Source organism: Phyllobates terribilis, unplaced genomic scaffold, assembly GCF_046119375.1.
Source record: "Phyllobates terribilis strain yellow unplaced genomic scaffold, ASM4611937v1 Scaffold_8__6_contigs__length_399053987, whole genome shotgun sequence".
Taxonomy (NCBI): Eukaryota; Metazoa; Chordata; class Amphibia; order Anura; family Dendrobatidae; genus Phyllobates; species Phyllobates terribilis.
In genome coordinates this window covers 180,410,048-180,433,496 of record NW_027362768.1, presented here as the reverse complement: position 1 = coordinate 180,433,496, position 23,449 = coordinate 180,410,048, and the positions used below count along the sequence as shown (strand labels likewise).

Here is a 23,449-nt window from a genome sequence, read left to right as displayed (position 1 = left end):
CACACGGTCAAGTTTTAGTAACCGTGAGTCTCGACTGCATACTCCTCCTCACCCTGATGCTCCTTCCTCCCACCATGCAGAGTGTCGTCAGACAGCAACTGATCCCACAGTTGGACACTCTGAAGAGCTGTTCACTGGTCCATTTCCATATTTGTGCCCCTCGCCCGCTCCGCTTGAAGTGGTGGAAGAGGAGATCCCATGTAGCGATGGCCAAATATTTAAACAGCCACGGCCAGAGGAAGTCGACGCTGGCAATTTGTCACAAGAGGTGGACGATGACGAGACACAAGTGCCACGAAGTGAGGAGGAGGATCGTGGTGCGCAAGTGGAAGAGGAGGAGGTGGTGGATGATCTAGTAACTGACCCAACGTGGCTGGAGGACACAGGGGGAGGGAGGCAGAGTACCCCAATAGGCAGGAAGAAGCAGTGTAGTGGCGGCACACAGAAGGTGGGCAACAGTTCCCCGTAACACCAACACGAGGGACGTTGCCAGTACAACCGGTAGGTCTTCCAGAGTCTGGAATTTTTTTAAGACTCTGCTGATAACCCCAAAAAGGTCATTTGTACTACGTGGCATGCCAGCATCAGCAGGGGTGACAAAACTACCAGCCTGACCACCATCAGCATGATCAGGCACATGTCAGCAAAGCACCCGACTTTGTGGGGCGAACCCCAGGGTCCACGACCAGTGTCAGCGGGTGTCACCACTGCTTCTTCCGCTGTTGTGCGTGCAAGGCAATCCCCTGTCCATACTGCATACAAAGATGCCCCCTCCTCTCAGTCTTCACTTGTTATGGCAGTTTCTCAAGAAACAGCATCAACGTCCATGCCCCACCGCAGCGTTCAATTGTCCATATCCCAGAGCTTTGAACGAAAGCGCAAATTTGCAGCCAACGCCCCACAGGCCACAGTCCTAAATTCGCACATTTCACGACTGCTTGCGTTGGAAATGCTGCCTTTAAGGCTGGTGGAGACGGAATCCTTCCGCAACCTTATGGCGGTGGCCGTCCCTCGGTACTCAGTCCCCAGCCGACACTATTTTGCCCGGTGTGCCATCCCCGCACTACACAAGCACGTGTCCCAAAACATCTGCCGTGCCCTCAACAACGCAGTTACTGGGAGAGTCCACCTGACAACGGAAATATGGACAAGTGCTTGTGGCCAGGGACGATACATCTCCCTGACGGCACACTGGGTAAACATAGTGGAAGCCGGGACCCAGTCGGACCTTGGGACGGAACACATCCTCCCCACACTGAGGATTGCGGGCCCTATGTCAGTCAGAGTTGCCCCCACAGTGTACAGCTCCTGCGCATCCTCCTCATGTTCAGCCTCCATCTCAGATATCACCACATCAGTTACAAGCTGGAAGCACTGCAGTACTGCCTCAGTCAAGCGGCAACAGGCTGTGCTGAAACTCATAAGCTTAGGTGATAAACCTCACACTGCTTGTGAGTTGTGGACAGCTGTGAAAGAGCAGGCAGATCTGTGGTTGAGACCACTGAACCTACATCCAAACATGGTCGTGTGTGACAATGGCCATAACCTGGTGGCGGCTCTGAGGCGAGATCACACACGTACCATGCCTGGCTCATGTGCTTAACCTCGTGGTTTAGCGGTTTCTTAAATCGTACCCCGAGTTGCCAGATCTGCTCATCAAAGTACGCCGCCTGTCAGCTCATTTTCGGAAGTCGGCTACAGCTTCCTCCGCCCTTGCTGTGTTGCAGCAGCGTTTGCAGCTTCCGGCACACCGACTGGTGTGTGATGTGCCCACACGTTGGAACTCTACCCTCCACATGTTGCAAAGGATTTGTGAGCAGAAGAGAGCAGTTGTGGAGTACCAGCTGCAACAAGGCCGTTGATATTCAGGACTCAACATATAAGACCTCAGGAGTGGACCTGGATGTCTGACATATGTACCATCCTGACAAACTTTGAGGAGTCCACCAAAATGGTGAGTGGCGATGACGCCATCATTAGCGTCAGCATTCCACTTGTCTGTCTTTTGCAACGCTCTCTGCAGAGAATTAAAGAGGAGGCATTGCAGCCAGAGTATGATGAGATGGATCAAGAAGCCGTAGCGGGCGATTACACACAGCCCAGCCTCATCTCATCCCAACGTGCATTCGGGACAATGAGGGAGAGGAGGAGGAGGAGGAAGAACAGGAGCTGGTATCATGCGCTGTAGACGGTAGTACCTGTACAACTGTCATACAGTCCGTTCAGCGTGGGTGGCCTGAGGACAGGGGGAGGAGGAAGAGGAGGAGGAGAGCATGGTCAGTCGTCATCTTGGTGAGGACACGGAAGTCTTGCCCATTACCAGTCTGGCACGCATGGCTGACTTTATGTTACGCTGCCTTAACCGTGACCCTCGCGTTGTCAAAATGTTGGGTGACAGTCATTACTGGTTGGTGACACTTTTAGACCCCCACTACAAGGAGAACTTTCACTCTCTTATTCCTGAGGTGGAGAGGTCTACAAAAATGTGGCAGTACCAGAAGGCCCTTGCTGCAGAACTGTTAAAAAAATTCCCATCTGAACACGCTAGAGGCAGAGGTCACAGTTTGTTGACCAACCAAGGCGTACAGGCGATAGAGACGCAACTCCAATCCAGCAGAGGCAGGGGAACACTGTCAACATTCTGGGACAGTTTTCTGAGACCCGCCCAGCTTACAGGCCCTGAGGCGTGGGGTACTCTCACAAGGAGTGGAAAGTTTCAAAAGATGGTGAGGGAGTACATTGCCGACCGTACCAGCGTCCTCAGTGATTCCTTGATTTCTCTGTGCCTTTTAATTATTGGGTATCCAAGCTGGACACTTGGAATGAACTCGCTCTGTAAGCCTTGGAGGTCCTGGCCTGCCCTGCCACTAGCGTGTTATCGGAGCGAGTTTTTAGTGCCGCTGGGGGAATTATAACTGATAAGCACACTCGCCTGTCAACTGACAATGCTGACAAGCTGACCCTTATCAAAATGAACAGTGTCCAACTGTGTCCCGGCTTCCACAATATTAACCCAGTGTGAAGGTGTCAGTCAGATGGACCATCCCTGGCCACATTCACTTGTCCACGTGTTTGTGGTTAGGCTGTCCTTCAAATAGGGGCGGCTGGGGACCGTTTATGGACACCCGACCGCCCCCAGGCAGCTGGGGACCGTGTGTGGGCACCCGGCCGCGGGGCGGCTGGGGACGGAGTATGGACACCCGGCCGCCCCCTGGTGGCTGGGGACCAAGCGTGGACACCCGGCCGCCGGGCAGCTGGGGACTGAGTATGGATACCAGGCCGCCGACGCAGCCATGACGTGGTGGCCAGATTCCGCCTCCAGATGCCTAAAAGGCCCAATTTCAAGTGCAAGCAAGCTAGCAGTATGGTATTGCAGCCTGGGGGTGGGTGGGTGGCAGGCTGCATACTTGCGCTTGCATTGCAAGGAATGGGGGAGGTACAATTGAACACTGCCCTGGGACAAGGATTTGCACGGGGATAGTTGCAAGTCTGCATCTTCTGATGCGGCAAGGATCACTTCTGATGGGCACACTTTTAGGCAGTGACCTGGGTGTCAGAGATGCTTCCAGGGGTCTTCCCCATGCTGTTCCCATGTCTTTTCAGCACTGTATGCATGTGTCACACAGCACATGGCCAGATAAAGTTGTAAAATGTTAAAATGGCATTTCCCGGTGAATGCATTTGTCACGGTTGAAAGCAATACAAAAGTGCAAAAACGCATAAAAAATGCTACTTGAGAACATAGCCAAAGGTGTGGAGGAGTATTTTTGTTTTTGGTTATTTATTTTACCTTATACACAAGTCTTTACCCTGGAAAGGATGTTCCTTAACATATTTCACAGGAAAACAGTTTCAGTTTAGCTTTTGAACGGTTTATTGTGAGTCCGTAAAAGTGGCTTAATACCTCTGACCACATTGTTGACAGCAGTGACCTGGGGGTCAGAAATGCTTCCTGGGGCAATCCCCATGCTGTCCCCATGTCATTTGAGCACTGTCACTATCGTTTTGGGCATTTTTTAGGCTTTCTACAGACTGCCAGGGGTGCCGCCGCAAAAATGCTCGGGTCTCCCATAGACTAACATTGGGCTCGTTGCTCGGGTCGAGCACCCGAGTATCACGGCGAGCTCGGCCCGAGTTTCGAGCACCCGAGCATTTTAGTGCTCGCTCAACACTAGACTCCCTTCCCTTTACATAATTGTGTTATATTATTTCATTTCAAGGTTTCCTTCACTTTTTCAGTTTTGATTAAATTGATTGAAGAGATGTAGGGCAGTGCAGCACTGTGGAGAGGTCATATAGGGTGGTACAGTAGCTTGCAAAAGTATTCACCCCCTTGGCATTTGTCGTGATTTGCTGCCTCACAACCTGGAATTTCACTGTTTTTTTGAGGGTTTGCATCGGTTCATGTAAAGAACATGCCGACAACTGTGAACATTTGCCTTTCTTTTTATTGTGAAGCAAAGAACTAGGACAAAATTACTGAACACTTCATTGTGCATAACTATTCACCCCCCCAAAGTCAGTACTTTCTAGAGCCAATGACAGCTGCAACTCGCTTTAGATAAGTCTATATGAGCTTTTCACATCTTGTCACTGGGATTCTTGCCCATTCCTCAAGGCAAAACTGCTCCAGCTCCTTCAAGTTAGATGGTTTCCTCTGGAGAACAGCAATCTTTAAGTCTGACCACAGATTCTCCATTGGATTAAGGTCTGGGCTGTGACTCGGCCGCTCCAGAACATTTACACGTTTCCCCTTAAACCACCTGAGCGTTGCTTTAGCAGTATGCTTTGGGTCATTGTCTTATTGGAAGGTGAACCTCAAGTCCCAGTCTCAAAGCACTTACAGACTGAAACTGGTTTTGCTCAAGAATATCCCTGTATTTCGCACCATTCATCCTCCCGTCGGACCATTTTCCCTGTCCCTGCTGCCGAAAAACATCCCACAGCATGATGCTGCCACCACAATGTTTCACTGTGGGGATGGTGCTCTTGGGGTGATGAGCCATGTTGCTTTGGCGCCAGATATAGCGTTTAAATTGGTGGCTAAAAAGTTCAGTTTTGGTCTCATCTGACCACAGCACCTTCCTCTATATATTTGGGGAGTCTCCCACATGTCTTTTGGCAAACTCGAAACAAGCCTTACAATTTTTTTGTGTATGTAAAGGCTTTTTTTCTGCTCACTCTTACATATAGGCCACCTCTATGGAGTGTATGGCTTATTGTGGTCGTATGGACAGATATCTCAGTTTCTGATTGGAAACTTTGCATCTCTGTCAGGGTTACCTTTGGTCTCTATGCTGCCTCTTTGATTAATGCCCTCCTTGCCCGGGCTGAGAGTTTTGGTGGTTGGCCCTCTCTTGACAGGTTTGTTGTGGTACCATGTACACTGCTCAAAAAAATAAAGGGAACACTCAAATAACACATCCTAGATCTGAATGAATGAAATATTATCATAGAATACTTTGTTCTTTACAAAGTTGAATGTGCTGACAACAAAATCACACAAAAATCATCAATGGAAATCAAATGTATTAACCAATGGAGGGCTGGATTTGGAGTCACCCCAAAATTAAAGTGGAAAAACACACTACAGGCTGATCCAACTTTGATGTAGTGTCCTTAAAACAAGTCAAAATGAGGTTCAGTATTGTGTGTGGCCTCCACGTGCCTGTATGACCTCCCTACAACGCCTGGGCATGCTCCTGATGAGGTTGCGGATGGTCTCCTGTGGGATCTCCTCCCAGACCTGGACTAAAGCATCCGCCAACTCCTGGACAGTCTGTGGTGCAACGTGACGTTGGTGGATGGAGCGAGACATGATGTCCCATTTGTGCTCAATCGGATTCAGGTCTGGGGAACGGGCGGGCCAGTCCATAGCTTCAATGCCTTCATCTTGCAGGAACTGCTGACACACTCCAGCCACATGAGGTCTAGCATTGTCCTGCATTAGGAGGAACCCAGGGCCAACCGCACCAGCATATGGTCTCACAAGGAGTCTGAGGATCTCATCTCGGTACCTAATGGCAGTCCGGCTACCTCTGGCGAGCACATGGAGGGCTGTGCGTCCCTCCAAAGAAATGCCACCCCACACCATTACTGACCCACTGCCAAACCGGTCATGCTGAAGGATGTTGCAGGCAGCAGATCACTCTCCACGGTGTCTCCAGACTCTGTCACGTCTGTCACATGTGCTCAGTGTGAACCTGCTTTCATCTGTGAAGAGCACAGGGCTCAGTGGCGACTTTGCCAATCCTGGTGTTCTGTGGCAAATGCCAAGTGTCCTTCACAGTGTTGGGCTGTGAGCACAACCCTCATCTGTGGATGTTGGGCCCTCATACCACCCTCATGGAGTCGGTTTCTAACCGTTTGTGCAGACATATGCACATTTGTGGCCTACTGGAGGTCATTTTGCAGGGCTCTGGCTGTGCAAGGAGGAACAGGAGGAGCACTAAGGCGGAGGTAGTGGTCCTGCTGCTGGGTTGTTGCCCTCCTATGGCCCCCTCTACGTCTCCTGGTGTACTGGCCTGTCTCCTGGTAGCGCCTCCAGCCTCTGGACACTACACTGACAGACACAGCAAATCTTCTTGCCACAACTCGCATTGATGTGCCATCCTGGATGAGCGGCACTATCTGAGCAACTTCTGTTGGTTGTAGAGTCCATCTCATGCTACCACGAGTGTGAAAGCACAACCAACATTCAAAAGTGACCAAAAGATCAGCCAGAAAGCATTGGTACTGAGATGTGGTCTGTGGTCCCCACCTGCAGAACCACTCCTTTATTGAGGGTGTCTTGATAATTGCCAATAATTTCCATCTATTGTCTATTCCATTTGCACAACAGCATGTGAAATTGATTGTCAATCAGTGTTGCTTCCTAAGTGGACAGTTTGATTTCACAGAAGTTGGATTTACTTGGAGTTATATTCTGTTGTTTAAGTGTTCCCTTTATTTTTTTGAGCAGTGTACTTTCCATTTGATGATCATGGATTTGATGGTCCTCTGGGGGATATTCAGAGATTGGGAGATTTTTTTCATTAACCCAACCCTGACTCCTGCTTCTTAACAACTTAGTCCCTGACTTGTTTGGAGATCTCCTTGGTCTTCATGGTGTTGTTTGGTTTGTGGTGCCTCTTGCTTAATGGTGTTGCAGCCTATGTGGCCTTTCAGAAAATGTAAAGTGTATAAAGTGACAGACATGTGACACTTAGATTGCACACAGGTGGACGTCCTGTCACTAAGCATGGGATTTATGATGGGAATTGCTTGCACCAGAAATTTTCAGGGGCTTCATAGCAAAAGAGGTGAATACATATGCACATGCCAATTTTTTACTTATTTGATTGTAGGGCGATAGACAGAGATGAGAGAGGAGATATAAGGTGGTGAAGAACTGTGGAGAGCTTTGTGGATGAGAGCGATGAGTTTATATTGGACCCTGTAGTGAATGGGTAACCAGTGCAATGACTGGCACAAGATGGAGGCATCGGTGAAGTGGCTGGACAGAAATACGACCCTGGCTGCCGCATTCAGGACGGATTGGAGAGGAGAAAGTTTGGTAAGAGGGAGACCGATCAGAAGAGAGTTACAGGAGTCCAGACGAGAACAGACGAGGAGTCCAGTGAGAACAGTGCGGATTCTGGAGACGGTTTTGAGGTGCAGGAACCTGTTACAAGTTTAGTATCGCTGTAATAGTTCTGATCTGGAGAATCGCGTTTTCAGGTAATTTTTACTGCACAATGAACGCTGTAATATCAAAACCCAATAAAAAAATGATGGAATTGCGTGTCTTTTTCACAATTGCGCCGCCCTTGGAATCCCCCCCCCCCCAGCTTTTTCAGTCCATCATGTAATACAATGAATAGTGTCACTCATAACTACAGCTCGCCCTGCAGTAAACAAGCCTCACACGGCTACAGGGACGGAAAAATAGGAGCGCAAAAAAATGAAAAGTCCCCAGATGCTAAGGGGGTGAAAGGGTCTGGTGTCGCCACGTCAGAGCCTGCAGCGACGTCCAGAGCAAGAGGCCCAGGAGCCACCATGTCCTGCGGGCTGAGCGTGTGGCTCCAGAACACGCAGGGGGCCCATGCATCTTATTCCAACCAATCACATCACTGCTCTTATTTTGAAAGATGCGTTAGAAATATAAGAGCTTGAATCTCATAGGTTGCTACAGTAACGTCTTGTTTAGGGCACATTATAATGGCCTCCTGTCTTTTTTTTGGCTCTAAGTAGTACTAAACGCCCAGCAGATCTGGTGAACACCGGAATATATACAGTACACAGCCTCAATAACCGCCAGTGACCATCATCACAACCTATGACGTCAGTAAATTGCGACCGCCCATCCCGGTAAGGAGAGAGCGCAGACTGCGCATGCCTATTACGTCACTAAAATGCGTTCGCCCCCTCGAGCTCGCTGTGGGAGAGGATTGCGCAGGCGCGGCCGCTCTCCTTACGTCACTGCGTGTAGTCCCCGCCCACTGATGTAGCAGAGTTGTCGGTGCCGCGGGTGTTGTGTCGCTGAGGAGGATGCGCGGTGTTCGCTGTCGGACATCCCGGGTGTGAGCCGCATGTTCGGGGCGGCCCGTGTTCTTGGCCCTTGGTTTTCCCCGTCCTCGCTGTTCCAATGACCGGGGAGAAGATCCGCTCCCTCCGCCGGGACCACAAGCCGAGCAAGGATGAGGAGCTGCTGGAGCCGGACGAGGAGGCGACGGCCGGGGGCACCTTCACCCGCAAGAACCGGAACAGCAGAAGCTTCAGCAACCACCGGCTGATCCGCGCCCCCTCCAACCCGGCCATAGCCCCCGGGGACGGCGAGGCCAAGCCAGGCACCTGCCACCCGGTGCACGAGTGCGTGTACAAGGCCGACATCCGCCGCCTGTCCTCCCTCATCCGGAGCCACAGCATCGGCCAGAAGGACAACCACGGTCAGTGCCGCCGCCGCTGCTGCAGAACCTCCGAGGGCGGGGAAGGGGAGGGGAGCTGTCAGTCACCGAGGGAGGGTGGAGGGGTAGGAGCTGTCAGTCACCGAGGGAGGGTGGAGGGGTAGGAGCTGTCAGTCACTGAGGAGGAAAGGGGGGTAGGAGCTGTCAGTCACTGAGGAGGAAAGGGGGGTAGGAGCTGTCAGTCACTGAGGAGGAAAGGGGGGGTAGGAGCTGTCAGTCACTGAGGAGGGAAGGGGGGTAGGAGCTGTCAGTCACTGAGGAGGAGGGGGGCTAGGAGCTGTCAGCTATGTACCTGAGGAAGTGGACAGGACGTCCACGAAACGCGTAGTAATCGTAGCTTTTAACAATAAACTACAAGATTGTTTAATTATACAATCTCTCGTCATATTTCTTCACTACGGAGGAGCGTGGATTTTTTACCAGCACCTACTTCATCCTACTACAGACTACCTACAAGATCCCTAGGGATTCTGTGCTGTCTGCAGCCCTTCGTCACTAATTCTTACATGAGTTGTGCATTTCACAACTCATAAAGGTGAGCACATTTTCTTTTTACCCACTTGGTTGTTGTTGGATAACAGCGCTATTGCGCCCCTATCTTTCTACTTATTTAAAGTCACTGAGGAGGGAAGGGGGGTAGGAGCTGTCAGTCACTGAGGAGGGAAGGGGGGTAGGAGCTGTCAGTCACTGAGGAGGGAAGGGGGGGTAGGAGCTGTCAGTCACTGAGGAGGGAAGGGGGGGTAGGAGCTGTCAGTCACTGAGGAGGGAAGGGGGGGTAGGAGCTGTCAGTCACTGAGGAGGGAAGGGGGGGTAGGAGCTGTCAGTCACTGAGGAGGGAAGGGGGGGTAGGAGCTGTCAGTCACTGAGGAGGGAAGGGGGGTAGGAGCTGTCAGTCACTGAGGAGGGAAGGGGGGTAGGAGCTGTCAGTCACTGAGGAGGGAAGGGGGGTAGGAGCTGTCAGTCACTGAGGAGGGAAGGGGGGTAGGAGCTGTCAGTCACTGAGGAGGAGGGGGGCTAGGAGCTGTCAGTCACTGAGGAGGAGGGGGGCTAGGAGCTGTCAGTCACTGAGGAGGAGGGGGGCTAGGAGCTGTCAGTCACTGAGGAGGAGGGGGGCTAGGAGCTGTCAGTCACTGAGGAGGGAAGGGGGGTAGGAGCTGTCAGTCACTGAGGAGGAGGGGGGCTAGGAGCTGTCAGTCACTGAGGAGGAGGGGGGCTAGGAGCGGTCAGTCACTGAGGAGGAGGGGGGCTAGGAGCGGTCAGTCACTGAGGAGGAGGGGGGCTAGGAGCGGTCAGTCACTGAGGAGGAGGGGGGCTAGGAGCTGTCAGTCACTGAGGAGGAGGGGGGCTAGGAGCTGTCAGTCACTGAGGAGGAGGGGGGCTAGGAGCTGTCAGTCACTGAGGAGGAGGGGGGCTAGGAGCTGTCAGTCACTGAGGAGGAGGGGGGTGGCAGCTGTCAGTCACTGAGGAGGAGGGACGGGGGGTGGGAGCTGTCAGTCACTGAGGAGGAGGGACGGGGGGTGGGAGCTGTCAGCCACTGAGGAGGGACGGGGGGTGGGAGCTGTCAGTCACTGAGGAGGGACGGGGGGTTGGAGCTGTCAGACACTGAGGAGGGACGGGGGTGGGAGCTGTCAGTCACTGAGGAGGAGGCGAGGTAGGAGCTGTCAGTCACTGAGGAGGAGGCGGGGTAGGAGCTGTCAGTCACTGAGGGATGCAAGGGTCGTAGCTGTCGTCACTTAGGGTTAGGATTGTCAGCGGCTGAAGCTGCTGCAAACCTCTTAGGACAGAGCAGTCAGTTGTGAGGGTTTGATCTGTCAATCATGGTGGTCAGGGGGGCAGAGCTGTCAGTCACTTAACGTTACAGATGTCAGTTAATAGAGGCAGCTGCGGAGCTGTCACAGCGGGGTATGAGCTGTCAATCATTCTGGGTTAGCGAAGTCGGATCGGCGCTGTTGAACAACCGGGCAATGCTGTCAGTTACGGGGTCTGATTTGTAAGTCACAGGAAGTTTGCCGGTCTGTCGTTCATCTTTGGGTGGTCAGCGCTGCCGGAAAGTCGATCATTTATGTCTGGGGGCGGAGCTGTCAGTCATATTGGCTGCAGAGCTGTTGGGTCAGTGATACCTGCCGCAGTTGCCGGAGCTGTCAGTAAATGTTGATAGTTTTACCTCTGTCGATTATGGCGGGACGTGGCTGATTTATTATGTCAGCTGCTCGTTACCTAGAGCCATGATCTCCACCCTGTGCTAATGACAACAGCTGGAGAGCCGCAGGTCAGAGGTCACTGAGACAGAGGATGATTGGAGTTGTTATCCCAGCATCACGTGATGTTTTCTGTAATGAGACACGGCCCCACATTTCTTCCGTCCTTCAGGTATTGATGTGTCCGTCGCTGTAGTAACCTCTAGGTCGTTTCCTGCCCCCATCATTGAGAGCAGCTGAGGATGATGGGGGTTGCTATACATGTCTCCTCCTTTCTCCGTTATGGTGTGATTAGTGCACAGTCCTTGGCTATTAGTACCGTGCAGATCAGTAATCGCAGGGACGTAGGATTGTATGGGGCCCATTATTTCACTAGTCTGTTAGCTGTGTGGTATTTTGTGGCGCTCATCACTAGCTGCAGCGTCCTTTAACCAATTTGTGGCAGAGGACGTCCATCCTACTTATCCTCTGGGTGTGGGGGTCTGGAGTGGGTGGTCTTACACAGCTAGCATCCGCCTCTGACAGCAGTGACCAGAGTTGGCTCTGATCGCTGCTACTTAACAGTTTAAATGCCGCTGTCAATATTTATGTGGTGCGATTCATGGAGCTGGATCCATTCTGTTGCTCTTCACCCCCTCTCTCTCTGCGACGCAATCATGGATCGCCATGGCAGCCGGAGGCTTTCTGTAGAAAGTTTTTAAAAATACTAGAAAAAAAATAAAGTGAAAGTTTTAATCAAACCCCTTTTCCCAATGCTAGAAAAAAAAAAAAAAAAAAAAAAAACTATTTGATTTCGCCAGATCCACAAAAGTCCAATCTAGCAAAATATAAAATTGTTTATGTAAATGTCATAAAAAAATCTAAGCTCCGCAATTGCAACGTATCCTCCACTCCACAGATATGTAATAAATAGTATCAGCAAAAACTCATCTCAGGCGGAGTCTTCCCAAATGTCAGGACACGTTCAGAGCTGGGTATGATCCTTAAAGGGATTGTCCAGCGCTTCTCTCTTCCCCATGGGGAGTGAAGAGCCACTGCTGATGGTGGCGTCCATCGCCAGGTGTAGGCAGGTATCATGCTGCCTGGGGGGCAGGTCACGGACACCACGTCTACGGTGTCTGCTGATGTGGAAGCAGGAGCTGCTGGGTAACCCATTTTCAAAAGGTTTTCTGGGTCTAAATATTCTATGCGCCCATACTCATTAAATATGATGTTCACATTCTGATTTTGCCAGGTCCTACCATTTACTGTATGTGGAATATGGCAGAAGTTGGGGGGAGAGAGAAGGGGATCAGGATGTCGTGTTCGATAAGCTCCTCTGCGTATGTACGGATGGGCGGCGCTGGGCCGTGAGCCGCTGGACGCGTTCTCTTAGTGACGGACCCCGATACAGCGGCGTTTCCTCTGTTGTGACCTGATGTGGAGCCGATCAGCGTCATTTTCTGACTTTGTACAGTTGATGCTTCTCCGTTTTGCGGCTCTCAGTGACCTGATCGCTCTGTGGGGTTTGGAGGTGGCAGCAAAGTCAGAGGGTAAAAAAAATCCAAGATGTCCAAATAAATGTACTGGTTATAGGGGGTCTCCTGGATTAGACAATTGATGGCCTACTCTTTGGAGTAGACTTTGATATTTGATTTTGCTCTAAATTATTTTGGCCTCCACTTCAGAGGATTTCTGTCCATCCCCCCGATATCGACCACACAAAGAGGAGCTGCAGCAGTTACAGCTGTATACGTATATATATATGCTGCAGCAGCTGTATACGTAGAAATAGTGGGAAGTGGCAGGAAAGCTTCCGGGGATGGGAAGCTCATCCGGCCCCCGCAGGTAAAAGTACAACCGCTGCCATGGGAATGGCCGCCTAACACCGAGTGCAGCAGCCTGAGCCCGGCACACCCATGTGTGCAGATATGTGACATGTAGAGGGACGGGGGGGCAGGGACTCAGTCGTTGCATTGATGGATGGCACAGTTATTCACTCCCTACTGAAGTGGCTGATAACAGAGAACAACAGAATACATAATTTCCATTTGCTTCAATGTTGAATGCAAAGTTTTGCTTTCATGTTAGCTATAGATTGGTGGGATTTGCTAATTTTTGGCTTAAATGTGTGACTAATGTGTATGGGGGTCTCGCGACTTTGCCCCTGTAGTAGATATCAGGGGAGATCACAGAGCAGCTGAGCTTGTCTTCGGTCACCTCTGGGCGCCGCTTATCTCGGTAGCAAACAACAAACTGGACATTTAACAGCCAATGATATCGGGGGAGAAAAGGATCTGGGATCTTGAATTATTGTAACATCAGATCCCTGTGGTTCTGCAGGAGATCAGCGGCCGTCTGGGGTGTCACTGATCCGAGATTAGTAGTATGCAAAGTGTCACTGTCCACGGAGCCCACCGGACGCACTACTGACCCTATAAGAAACTGTAGCATCTGTCATTTATTGAGACCCCCCTGGGCCTGAACAGAGACAGGAAGTGGAATAACAACTTCACAATCTGGCCACATACAAGTTTTGTTTGTTGTATGTAACCATGGAGTCGCATGGGTCTGCATAGGAGCTGTATACGCAACAGGTAGAGGAGGAACACCTGGCCGTCCTTCCCTTCCCCCAGCTGTTTGCAGGGTGCTGTAAGTGAGACTCGGGGCTATCATCTGCTATCATCAAAATCAACACTTGTTATATATCTGGGACATTTATGAGTTGTCGGCAGGCTTCATTGCATGATATTAGGAATGGCGAGATAGCCGCGCAGGTGCTGCCCTCCATTCATTTCATTAGAAGCTCACAAAACTGCCGACGGCTATTAGCTGCATGGAAATTGCTTCAATTTTTTTCCTATCTGATGCCACCACTAGGGGGAGCCGCACACTGTTATTGAATATGTGTATGTCCGGAGCTCCCTCTAGTGGTGGCCTCAGGATTTATCGTTTACGTGTGTGTTTGGGATCCGGAGCATCATGGGCACTTGTTATAAAGCTGCTGCCTTTGCTGTGGGGTCCGTCCATCGCTGGATTCCAGCCCCTTCCTATGAATAATGTATTTAATACATTATTTCTAGATGCCAGGATTAGTCACAGTCTTTTTATATCCTCTGCTGTCCGTCAAAACCTTCTGTTCATTCAAGGCTTTGCTCTCGAGGCCGCGCTCCCACGTTCCCATTGAATCCATGCCGCTAATTTTATCTGCTAGCCGCATTACAGAAAGTATTACAGAGGTTTATTTATTTATTGTTTCTGCTAATTAAGTTGTTGGGGGTTGTAGTACCCTCGAGAGAAGCCGGCCGTTAGCGCCTGCGAAATTCAATAGCTGCAAGTGTCCCATGGGGAATATTCCAGATTAAAACGTAATGGATGTACTGTCGCCCGCAGTGTTACACGAGCAACACAGGAAGGGAGCAGAGCGCGGTGCGGCCGAAGGCGCGCGTCAGGGGGTTCATAACCAGGAGTAAATGACGTCCAGATCAAGCCTTACGCCATAGAGCAGCAGTCTGTAATCAGGGCTCTCCAGCTGCTGCAGAGCTACAACTCCCAGCAGACGTGAGCATGCTAGCTGCTGTAGAGCTACAACTCCCAGCAGACGTGAGCATGCTAGCTTCTGCAGAGCAACAACTCCCAGCAGACGTGAGCATGCTAGCTTCTGCAGAGCTACAACTCCCAGCAGACGTGAGCATGCTAGCTGCTGCAGAGCTACAACTCCCAGCAGACGTGAGCATGCTAGCTGCTGCAGAGCTACAACTCCCAGCAGACGTGAGCATGCTAGCTGCTGCAGAGCTACAACTCCCAGCAGACGTGAGCATGCTAGCTGCTGCAGAGCTACAACTCCCAGCAGACGTGAGCATGCTAGCTGCTGCAGAGCTACAACTCCCAGCAGATGTGAGCATGCTAGCTGCTGCAGAGCTACAACTCCCAGCAGACGTGAGCATGCTAGCTGCTGTAGAGCTACAACTCCCAGCAGACGTGAGCATGCTAGCTGCTGCAGAGCTACAACTCCCAGCAGACGTGAGCATGCTAGCTGCTGCAGAGCTACAACTCCCAGCAGACGTGAGCATGCTAGCTGCTGCAGAGCTACAACTCCCAGCAGACGTGAGCATGCTAGCTGACCTTTACCTGTGGCTCTCCAGTTGTTGCAGAACTACAACTCTTGTCTGAGCATGCTGTGGGTTGTAGTTTTGCAATAGCCGCTGGTTTCAGACTGTCGCAGAGCTTTGTCCCCGGTCTCTGGTGATGAGAACCTTTTTGGGCTCTTACAGACACCGTATTCACAATACCGTAACTACCGCTACTTATTTGTCTGCTGGCGGTCAGCGCTCATCTTGTAAAGCTGTGTCCACGTGGGAGCAAGTCGTTGCACAATTTTCCACCAATAAAATCTGCCCGATTTGGTTGTGTATTTTGTCGTCCTCGGAGCGACTTTATACCTTAAAATTATGTCAATTTCTTCCTGTATTCTCCACTTCCCTCACTACATTTCCTCTGTGTTGTGTATTTTAGCTCTGAAATTTCAATTCGGGGCCCCCCGGGTGAGTTTGTCATCTTATCGATTGATTCAGATGATATCAGCTGCTCCTCTTCGGGGGTAACAGCTTGTGAACGCACCTGGGTTGGATTTTCTTTTTCGGATTACCGCTGCCGCCCCGTCCATACTCTGCACTTTTTTCCCACCACTCTCGGCCCCTTTATAATCTGTTGTACAGTAGTGCACCACCCCTTTAATGAGCCCTTTTTACCACCACATAAGGCCCCGTAGCGCGAGCTGATCGTACGTCTTGTTTTCGCCATTACGCCGGCGACGTCTTAATTTCCTGCACCTAAAATATTCATATAAAACACTGTTTAAAGTTTTATCACGGTAAGTTGCGCGTTTGCTGCCCCAGATCTGTCAGCCTCAATCTGCCGCTCGTCCTCGCCGGCTTTCATGATTCCTTCGATAACATTTTCTCGTTTTCTTTTTAAGTGGTGACCCATTAATGGGGATGTGCGCTCCTCACCGCTGACACGTCGGCATCACAGGAGATCAGAGAGCTTGTTATCCCATAATATACGATATCCACGTGACGGTGGAATGAGTTCATTCCTCTACAGCGGTGCTCTCCAAACTACAGCTCCCAACATCTCCTGTACAGGCTGCTCTCCAAACTACAACTCCCAACATGTCCTGCCGTCCCGTACAGGCTGCTCTCCAACTACAACTCCCAACATGTCCTGCCATCCCATACAGGCTGCTCTCCAACTACAACTCCCAACATGTCCTGCCGTCCCGTACAGGCTGCTCTCCAACTACAACTCCCAACATGTCCTGCCGTCCCGTACAGGCTGCTCTCCAACTACAACTCCCAACATGTCCTGCCGTCAAGTACAGGCTGCTCTCCAACTACAACTCCCAACATGTCCTGCCGTCAAGTACAGGCTGCTCTCCAACTACAACTCCCAACATGTTTTGTCCTGTGTAGGCTGCTTTCCAAACTACAACTCCCAACATGTAGTTCCATCCGGTAGATCCGTGATCTCCAACGACGGCTTCCAAGCACTGACAGCCCCGCATTGGGCATTGTAGCTGCGCTGTTGTGTCCAGGTCAGAGGCGATCTCTGCAGCAGCATATGGCGGCATTTTCAGACACTGACTGTGTTTTCAAAAACTCTGCTCATTGTGAAACTGAAACGCGATGTACATTGTACGATGATGAAATTTTAGGCTCCACTGTGTTTTCTTGCAATCGTCACACGTTGCCCAAATTACCCCGGAGAGAAACATTGTGTCCGCACAACGGTTGTGTGACCCTCAAATGTCGCCTTGAATCCACGGTCACATTCACATCGATACAAAGTCTCATTTATTGCAGCGGTTTCCTGCGAATTGCATTTATCACCTCGCGGTGGAATAGATTATCAGTGTCTGATCACCAATTGTGGAACCCCCTCCCTTGTGTGTTGTGGGACCCTCCATTGTGTGTTGTGGGACCCCCCCACCCTCCCTTGTGTGTTGTGGGACCCCCCCCCCCTTGTGTGCTGATGTGCGCCGTGGCTCCATTCACACAGGGAGGTTTCTCGGCCCAAAGGGGCATCATTGTTTGGTTTCCCCGTCTGCCTGCCCCACATGCTGCACAACTTTGTAAGGTTTCTCCCCTGCGGTGACTGCAGCTGACTCATCTCTTCTTTTCTCCTTCCAGGTAATACCCCGTTACACCTTGCCGTGATGTTGGGCCATAAAGGTATGTGCTGATATAGATAGATATATAGATATAGATATATATATATATATATATATATATATATATATATATATAATGCTAGACCATCTATCTCTGTCCTCTGTGGCTTTGTATGTGCTGTAGAACTATATATATATATATATATATATATATATATATATATATATATATATATATATATATATATATATATATATATATATATATATATATATATAATGCTAGACCATCTATCTCTGTCCTCTGTGGCTTTGTATGTGCTGTAGAACTACAACCCCCAGCCTCCATCTGTCAGGTCATGCAGGAAGCTGCTGTGGGAGAAGAAGCTTCTCAGGGATGTAGGAATATTCCTGGATTGTAAGGGACCGGATTTCTCCATTGTTGTTGATGCCAATCCTGAGGTGTGACACACTGGACATGGCTGCTTTCCACAGCAGCGCCACCCCTGCCTGCTGGTTGTGTCTGGTATTGCAGCTCAGATCTATTATAGTGAATGAAGCTGAGGTGCAGTACCAGACATGGACGGGGATGAGGAAGAGTTTGGAGGAAAGTAGTCGACTTATGTAATACCAGGTTCATATAAGGTCATGTGTGACCCCATCCTCCGGGCATGTGCGGCCGCAGGGTCTGCTGATTCAGCAGGAGGGTGGAGGTGGCGTCGTTGCTCTCAGGACGCTGGTTCCTCTCCAGTGACCGCAGACTTTACCCCTCCGGCCGTCTGATGTTCTGCGGTGGTCTCGTGTCCGGGGCGCTGCCGTCCAGGGATCATAGTGGTTTGTGAGCGAAGGATGAGCCCCGAGATAATGACATCTACCCCCAAAGTCTACACTGGGCAACAATAATCCCTTCTGTAAAAATCCCTATTCCAGACTGCAGCCAATGGCAGGATAACAGCAGCGTGCCCCTCACTACAGGTCCAAAGACCCTCTGTACACAGCCCACCACCATGTGGCAGAGGCGTTTTGTTCCCTTCAGCAGGGGGCGCACTATTCCACCCATTCAGCTTTTCACGCTGCCCATTCTTCATTCAGACACTACATTATCAGTAAATGGTCTCTAACGCTTCAATACTTTACATAAAGCAACAGTAAAACCAATGGAAATGGAAGAAGCTTTGTGATCAGAGAAATCTTCTTTCTCCACACATGAGCCACTTCTCCTTTCATCCCTCTCTCCTGAATTCATCATTCACTCTGAAAACCTAATAATTTCAGTTTTAGTCAAAACAAGAGGCGTTGGCAGCTTTCTGAGGGGTGAGAGTGCAGCTGCCCGCTGAAGTGTACGGAGAAGGGGTGTGGGGAGTAGAGAAGAGTAAATTGAGAGGCCGGCGCACACAGATCAGGCTACAGCTTTCTAGTAATTGTTTGTCTATACCCTTTGTCAGTTCGCAGCTACACTGCTCAGTACTGCTGTATTATGCCCTCCATGCTGCTGCTGTCTAGTAAGTGTATTATCTCACCCCAGTGCTGGATTCACAGCTACACTGCTCAGTACTGCTATATAATGTCCTCCATGCTGCGACTTTCTATTAAGTTTCTCACCCCCCGTGCTGGATTCACAGCTACACTGCTCAGTACTGCTGTATAATGTCCTCCATGCTGCGACTTTCTATTAAGTTTCTCACCCCCCGTGCTGGATTCACAGCTACACTGCTCAGTACTGCTGTATAATGTCCTCCATGCTGCTGCTGCTGTTTCCGAACATGTACTACATAGAGACAGGAGAGTAGGAAACTCATGTCTGTAAGCCGTGTAAGGGAGACGTCATCATTTACACCCACTAACTCAGAGACGACTGCAAGTTGGAGATAAAGCCTGTAGAGGGGAGAACTGGTGAAAATGGAGTGTAACAGGCATATAATAGTCACAAACAGTGTTATCCCCCATGTACACACACCTGACTAATCCAAGTATCCAAAATTCTTTGCTCTATTAGTCTATACGTGTTTTTTTTTTGTGATCTGCGCTTATTATTAAATGAATGCATTTCAATTATTAAAAAAAAAAGTAAAAGTGGACAATCCCTTTAAATCAGAAAAATCTGCCTGACCGCTGCAGCTTGATTTTTACTGTGCAGGGAAACAGTCTGCTGTGAGCTCCCCCTAGTGGCAGCCAGAATGTTATTGAACGATGAATATGAGTAGGTCAGCAGAGGGTTTGGAGCTGTGTCCTAGCGCAGCTCTGATCCATATAAAGAAATGTTCTGAAATTAATTTATGCAGAATTTTGTTGCATTTGGAGATTAATAATCTAGAGGCGAATAAGACGCGTAAGAGAAGAGGAAATGTCTAAATCAGCGTATCTTGTGCTTTTTGCAGAGTGCGCTCATCTGCTGCTGGCGCACAACGCTCCGGTGAAGGTGAAGAACGCGCAGGGCTGGAGCCCGCTGGCTGAGGCCATCAGCTATGGAGACAGACAGATGAGTAAGCGGCGCCTCCTATGTCTCATCCTCACAGGACACTCGTCCCCTCGCCTGTCGCATGAAATGCTGGCAGGTGGAGTCATGCCTCTGTCCACGGCCCCCGGGCACAGCTACACCGTGGAGATCACACACTGGGGATATAGCTATATACTGTCCACGTCCCCCAGGCACAGCTACACCCCGGAGATCACACACTGGGAATATAGCTATATACTGTCCACAGCCCCCGGGCACAGCTACACCCCGGAGTCACACACTGGGGATATAGCTATATACTGTTCACGGCCCCCGGGCACAGCTACACCGTGGAGATCACACACTGGGGATATAGCTATAAACTGTCCACGGCCCCCGGGCACAGCTACATCCCGGAGATCACACACTGGGGGATATAGCTATATACTGTCCACGGCCCCCGGGCTCAGCTACATCCCGGAGATCACACACTGGGGGATATAGCTATATACTGTCCACGGCCCCCGGGCTCAGCTACATCCCGGAGATCACACACTGGGGGATATAGCTATATACTGTCCACGGCCCCCGGGCTCAGCTACATCCCGGAGATCACACACTGGGGGATATAGCTATATACTGTCCACGGCCCCCGGGTACAGCTACACCGTGGAGATCACACACTGGGGATATAGCTATATACTGTCCACGGCCCCCGGGCACAGCTACATCCCGGAGATCACACACTGGGGGATATAGCTATATACTGTCCACGGCCCCCGGGCACAGCTACATCCCGGAGATCACACACTGGGGGATATAGCTATATACTGTCCACGGCCCCCGGGCACAGCTACACCGTGGAGATCACACACTGGGGATATAGCTATAAACTGTCCACAGCCCCCGGGCTCCGCTACATCCCGGAGATCACACACTGGGGATATAGCTATATACTGTCCACGGCCCCCGGGCACAGCTACACCGTGGAGATCACACACTGGGGATATAGCTATAAACTGTCCACAGCCCCCGGGCTCCGCTACATCCCGGAGATCACACACTGGGGGATATAGCTATATACTGTCCACGGCCCCCGGGCACAGCTACATCCCGGAGATCACACACTGGGGGATATAGCTATATACTGTCCTCGGCCCCCGGGCACAGCTACATCCCGGAGATCACACACTGGGGGATATAGCTATATACTGTCCACAGCCCCCGGGCACAGCTACATCCCGGAGATTACACACTGGGGATATAGCTATATACTGTCCACGGCCCCCGGGCACAGCTACACCCCGGAGATTACACACTGGGGATATAGCTATATACTGTCCACGGCCCCTGGGCACAGCTACATCCCGGAGATCACACACTGGGGGATATAGCTATATACTGTCCACAGCCCCCGGGCACAGCTACATCCCGGAGATCACACACTGGGGGATATAGCTATATACTGTCCACAGCCCCCGGGCACAGCTACACCCCGGAGATCACACACTGGGGGATATAGCTATATACTGTCCACAGCCCCCGGCCACAGCTACACCCCGGAGATCACACACTGGGGGATATAGCTATATACTGTCCACAGCCCCCGGGCACAGCTACACCCCGGAGATCACACACTGGGGGATATAGCTATATACTGTCCTCGGCCCCCGGGCACAGCTACACCGTGGAGATCACACACTGGGGATATAGCTATATACTGTCCTCGGCCCCCGGGCACAGCTACACCGTGGAGATCACACACTGGGGGATATAGCTATATACTGTCCACGGCCCCCGGGCACAGCTACACCCCGGAGATCACACACTGGGGGATATAGCTATATACTGTCCACAGCCCCCGGGCACAGCTACACCGTGGAGATCACACACTGGGGATATAGCTATATACTGTCCACAGCCCCCGGGCACAGCTACACCGTGGAGATCACACACTGGGGATATAGCTATATACTGTCCACGGCCCCCGGGCACAGCTACATCCCGGAGATCACACACTGGGGGATATAGCTATATACTGTCCACAGCCCCCGGGCACAGCTACACCCCGGAGATCACACACTGGGGGATATAGCTATATACTGTCCACAGCCCCCGGGCACAGCTACACCCCGGAGATCACACACTGGGGGATATACCTATATACTGTCCTCGGCTCCCGGGCACAGCTACACCGTGGAGATCACACACTGGGGGATATAGCTATATACTGTCCACGGCCCCCGGGCACAGCTACACCGTGGAGATCACACACTGGGGGATATAGCTATATACTGTCCACGGCCCCCGGGCACAGCTACACCGTGGAGATCACACACTGGGGGATATAGCTATATACTGTCCACGGCCCCCGGGCACAGCTACACCCCGGAGATCACACACTGGGGGGATATAGCTATATACTGTCCACGGCCCCCGGGCACAGCTACACCCCGGAGATCACACACTGGGGGATATAGCTATATACTGTCCACAGCCCCCGGGCACAGCTACATCCCGGAGATCACACACTGGGGGATATAGCTATATACTGTCCACGGCCCCCGGGCACAGCTACATCCCGGAGATCACACACTGGGGGGATATAGCTATATACTGTCCACGGCCCCCAGGCACAGCTACATCCCGGAGATCACACACTGGGGGATATAGCTATATACTGTCCACGGCCCCCGGGCACAGCTACATCCCGGAGATCACACACTGGGGGATATAGCTATATACTGTCCACAGCCCCCGGGCACAGCTACACCCCGGAGATCACACACTGGGGGATATAGCTATATACTGTCCTCGGCCCCCGGGCACAGCTACACCGTGGAGATCACACACTGGGGATATAGCTATATACTGTCCTCGGCCCCCGGGCACAGCTACACCGTGGAGATCACACACTGGGGGATATAGCTATATACTGTCCACGGCCCCCGGGCACAGCTACACCCCGGAGATCACACACTGGGGGATATAGCTATATACTGTCCACAGCCCCCGGGCACAGCTACACCGTGGAGATCACACACTGGGGATATAGCTATATACTGTCCACAGCCCCCGGGCACAGCTACACCGTGGAGATCACACACTGGGGATATAGCTATATACTGTCCACAGCCCCCGGGCACAGCTACACCGTGGAGATCACACACTGGGGATATAGCTATATACTGTCCACGGCCCCCGGGCACAGCTACATCCCGGAGATCACACACTGGGGGATATAGCTATATACTGTCCACAGCCCCCGGGCACAGCTACACCCCGGAGATCACACACTGGGGGATATAGCTATATACTGTCCACAGCCCCCGGGCACAGCTACACCCCGGAGATCACACACTGGGGGATATACCTATATACTGTCCTCGGCTCCCGGGCACAGCTACACCGTGGAGATCACACACTGGGGGATATAGCTATATACTGTCCACGGCCCCCGGGCACAGCTACACCGTGGAGATCACACACTGGGGGATATAGCTATATACTGTCCACGGCCCCCGGGCACAGCTACACCGTGGAGATCACACACTGGGGGATATAGCTATATACTGTCCACGGCCCCCGGGCACAGCTACACCCCGGAGATCACACACTGGGGGGATATAGCTATATACTGTCCACGGCCCCCGGGCACAGCTACACCCCGGAGATCACACACTGGGGGATATAGCTATATACTGTCCACAGCCCCCGG

General features: G+C 51.4%; 1 protein-coding gene across 1 annotated transcript in view; it reads left to right on the top strand.

Annotated features, from left to right (window-relative positions):
* Positions 1–8,420: 8,420 nt before the first annotated feature.
* The window catches only part of ANKRD13C (ankyrin repeat domain 13C), a 31,945-nt gene continuing 16,916 nt past the window's right edge, over positions 8,421–23,449 (top strand). Inside the window, exons 1-3 of the mRNA XM_073643887.1 lie at positions 8,421–8,927; positions 17,314–17,355; positions 19,673–19,777. Of these exons, the coding sequence (XP_073499988.1) occupies positions 8,627–8,927; positions 17,314–17,355; positions 19,673–19,777 (448 nt within the window). The 5' untranslated portion in view covers positions 8,421–8,626. The remainder of the gene's footprint in view (positions 8,928–17,313; positions 17,356–19,672; positions 19,778–23,449) is intronic.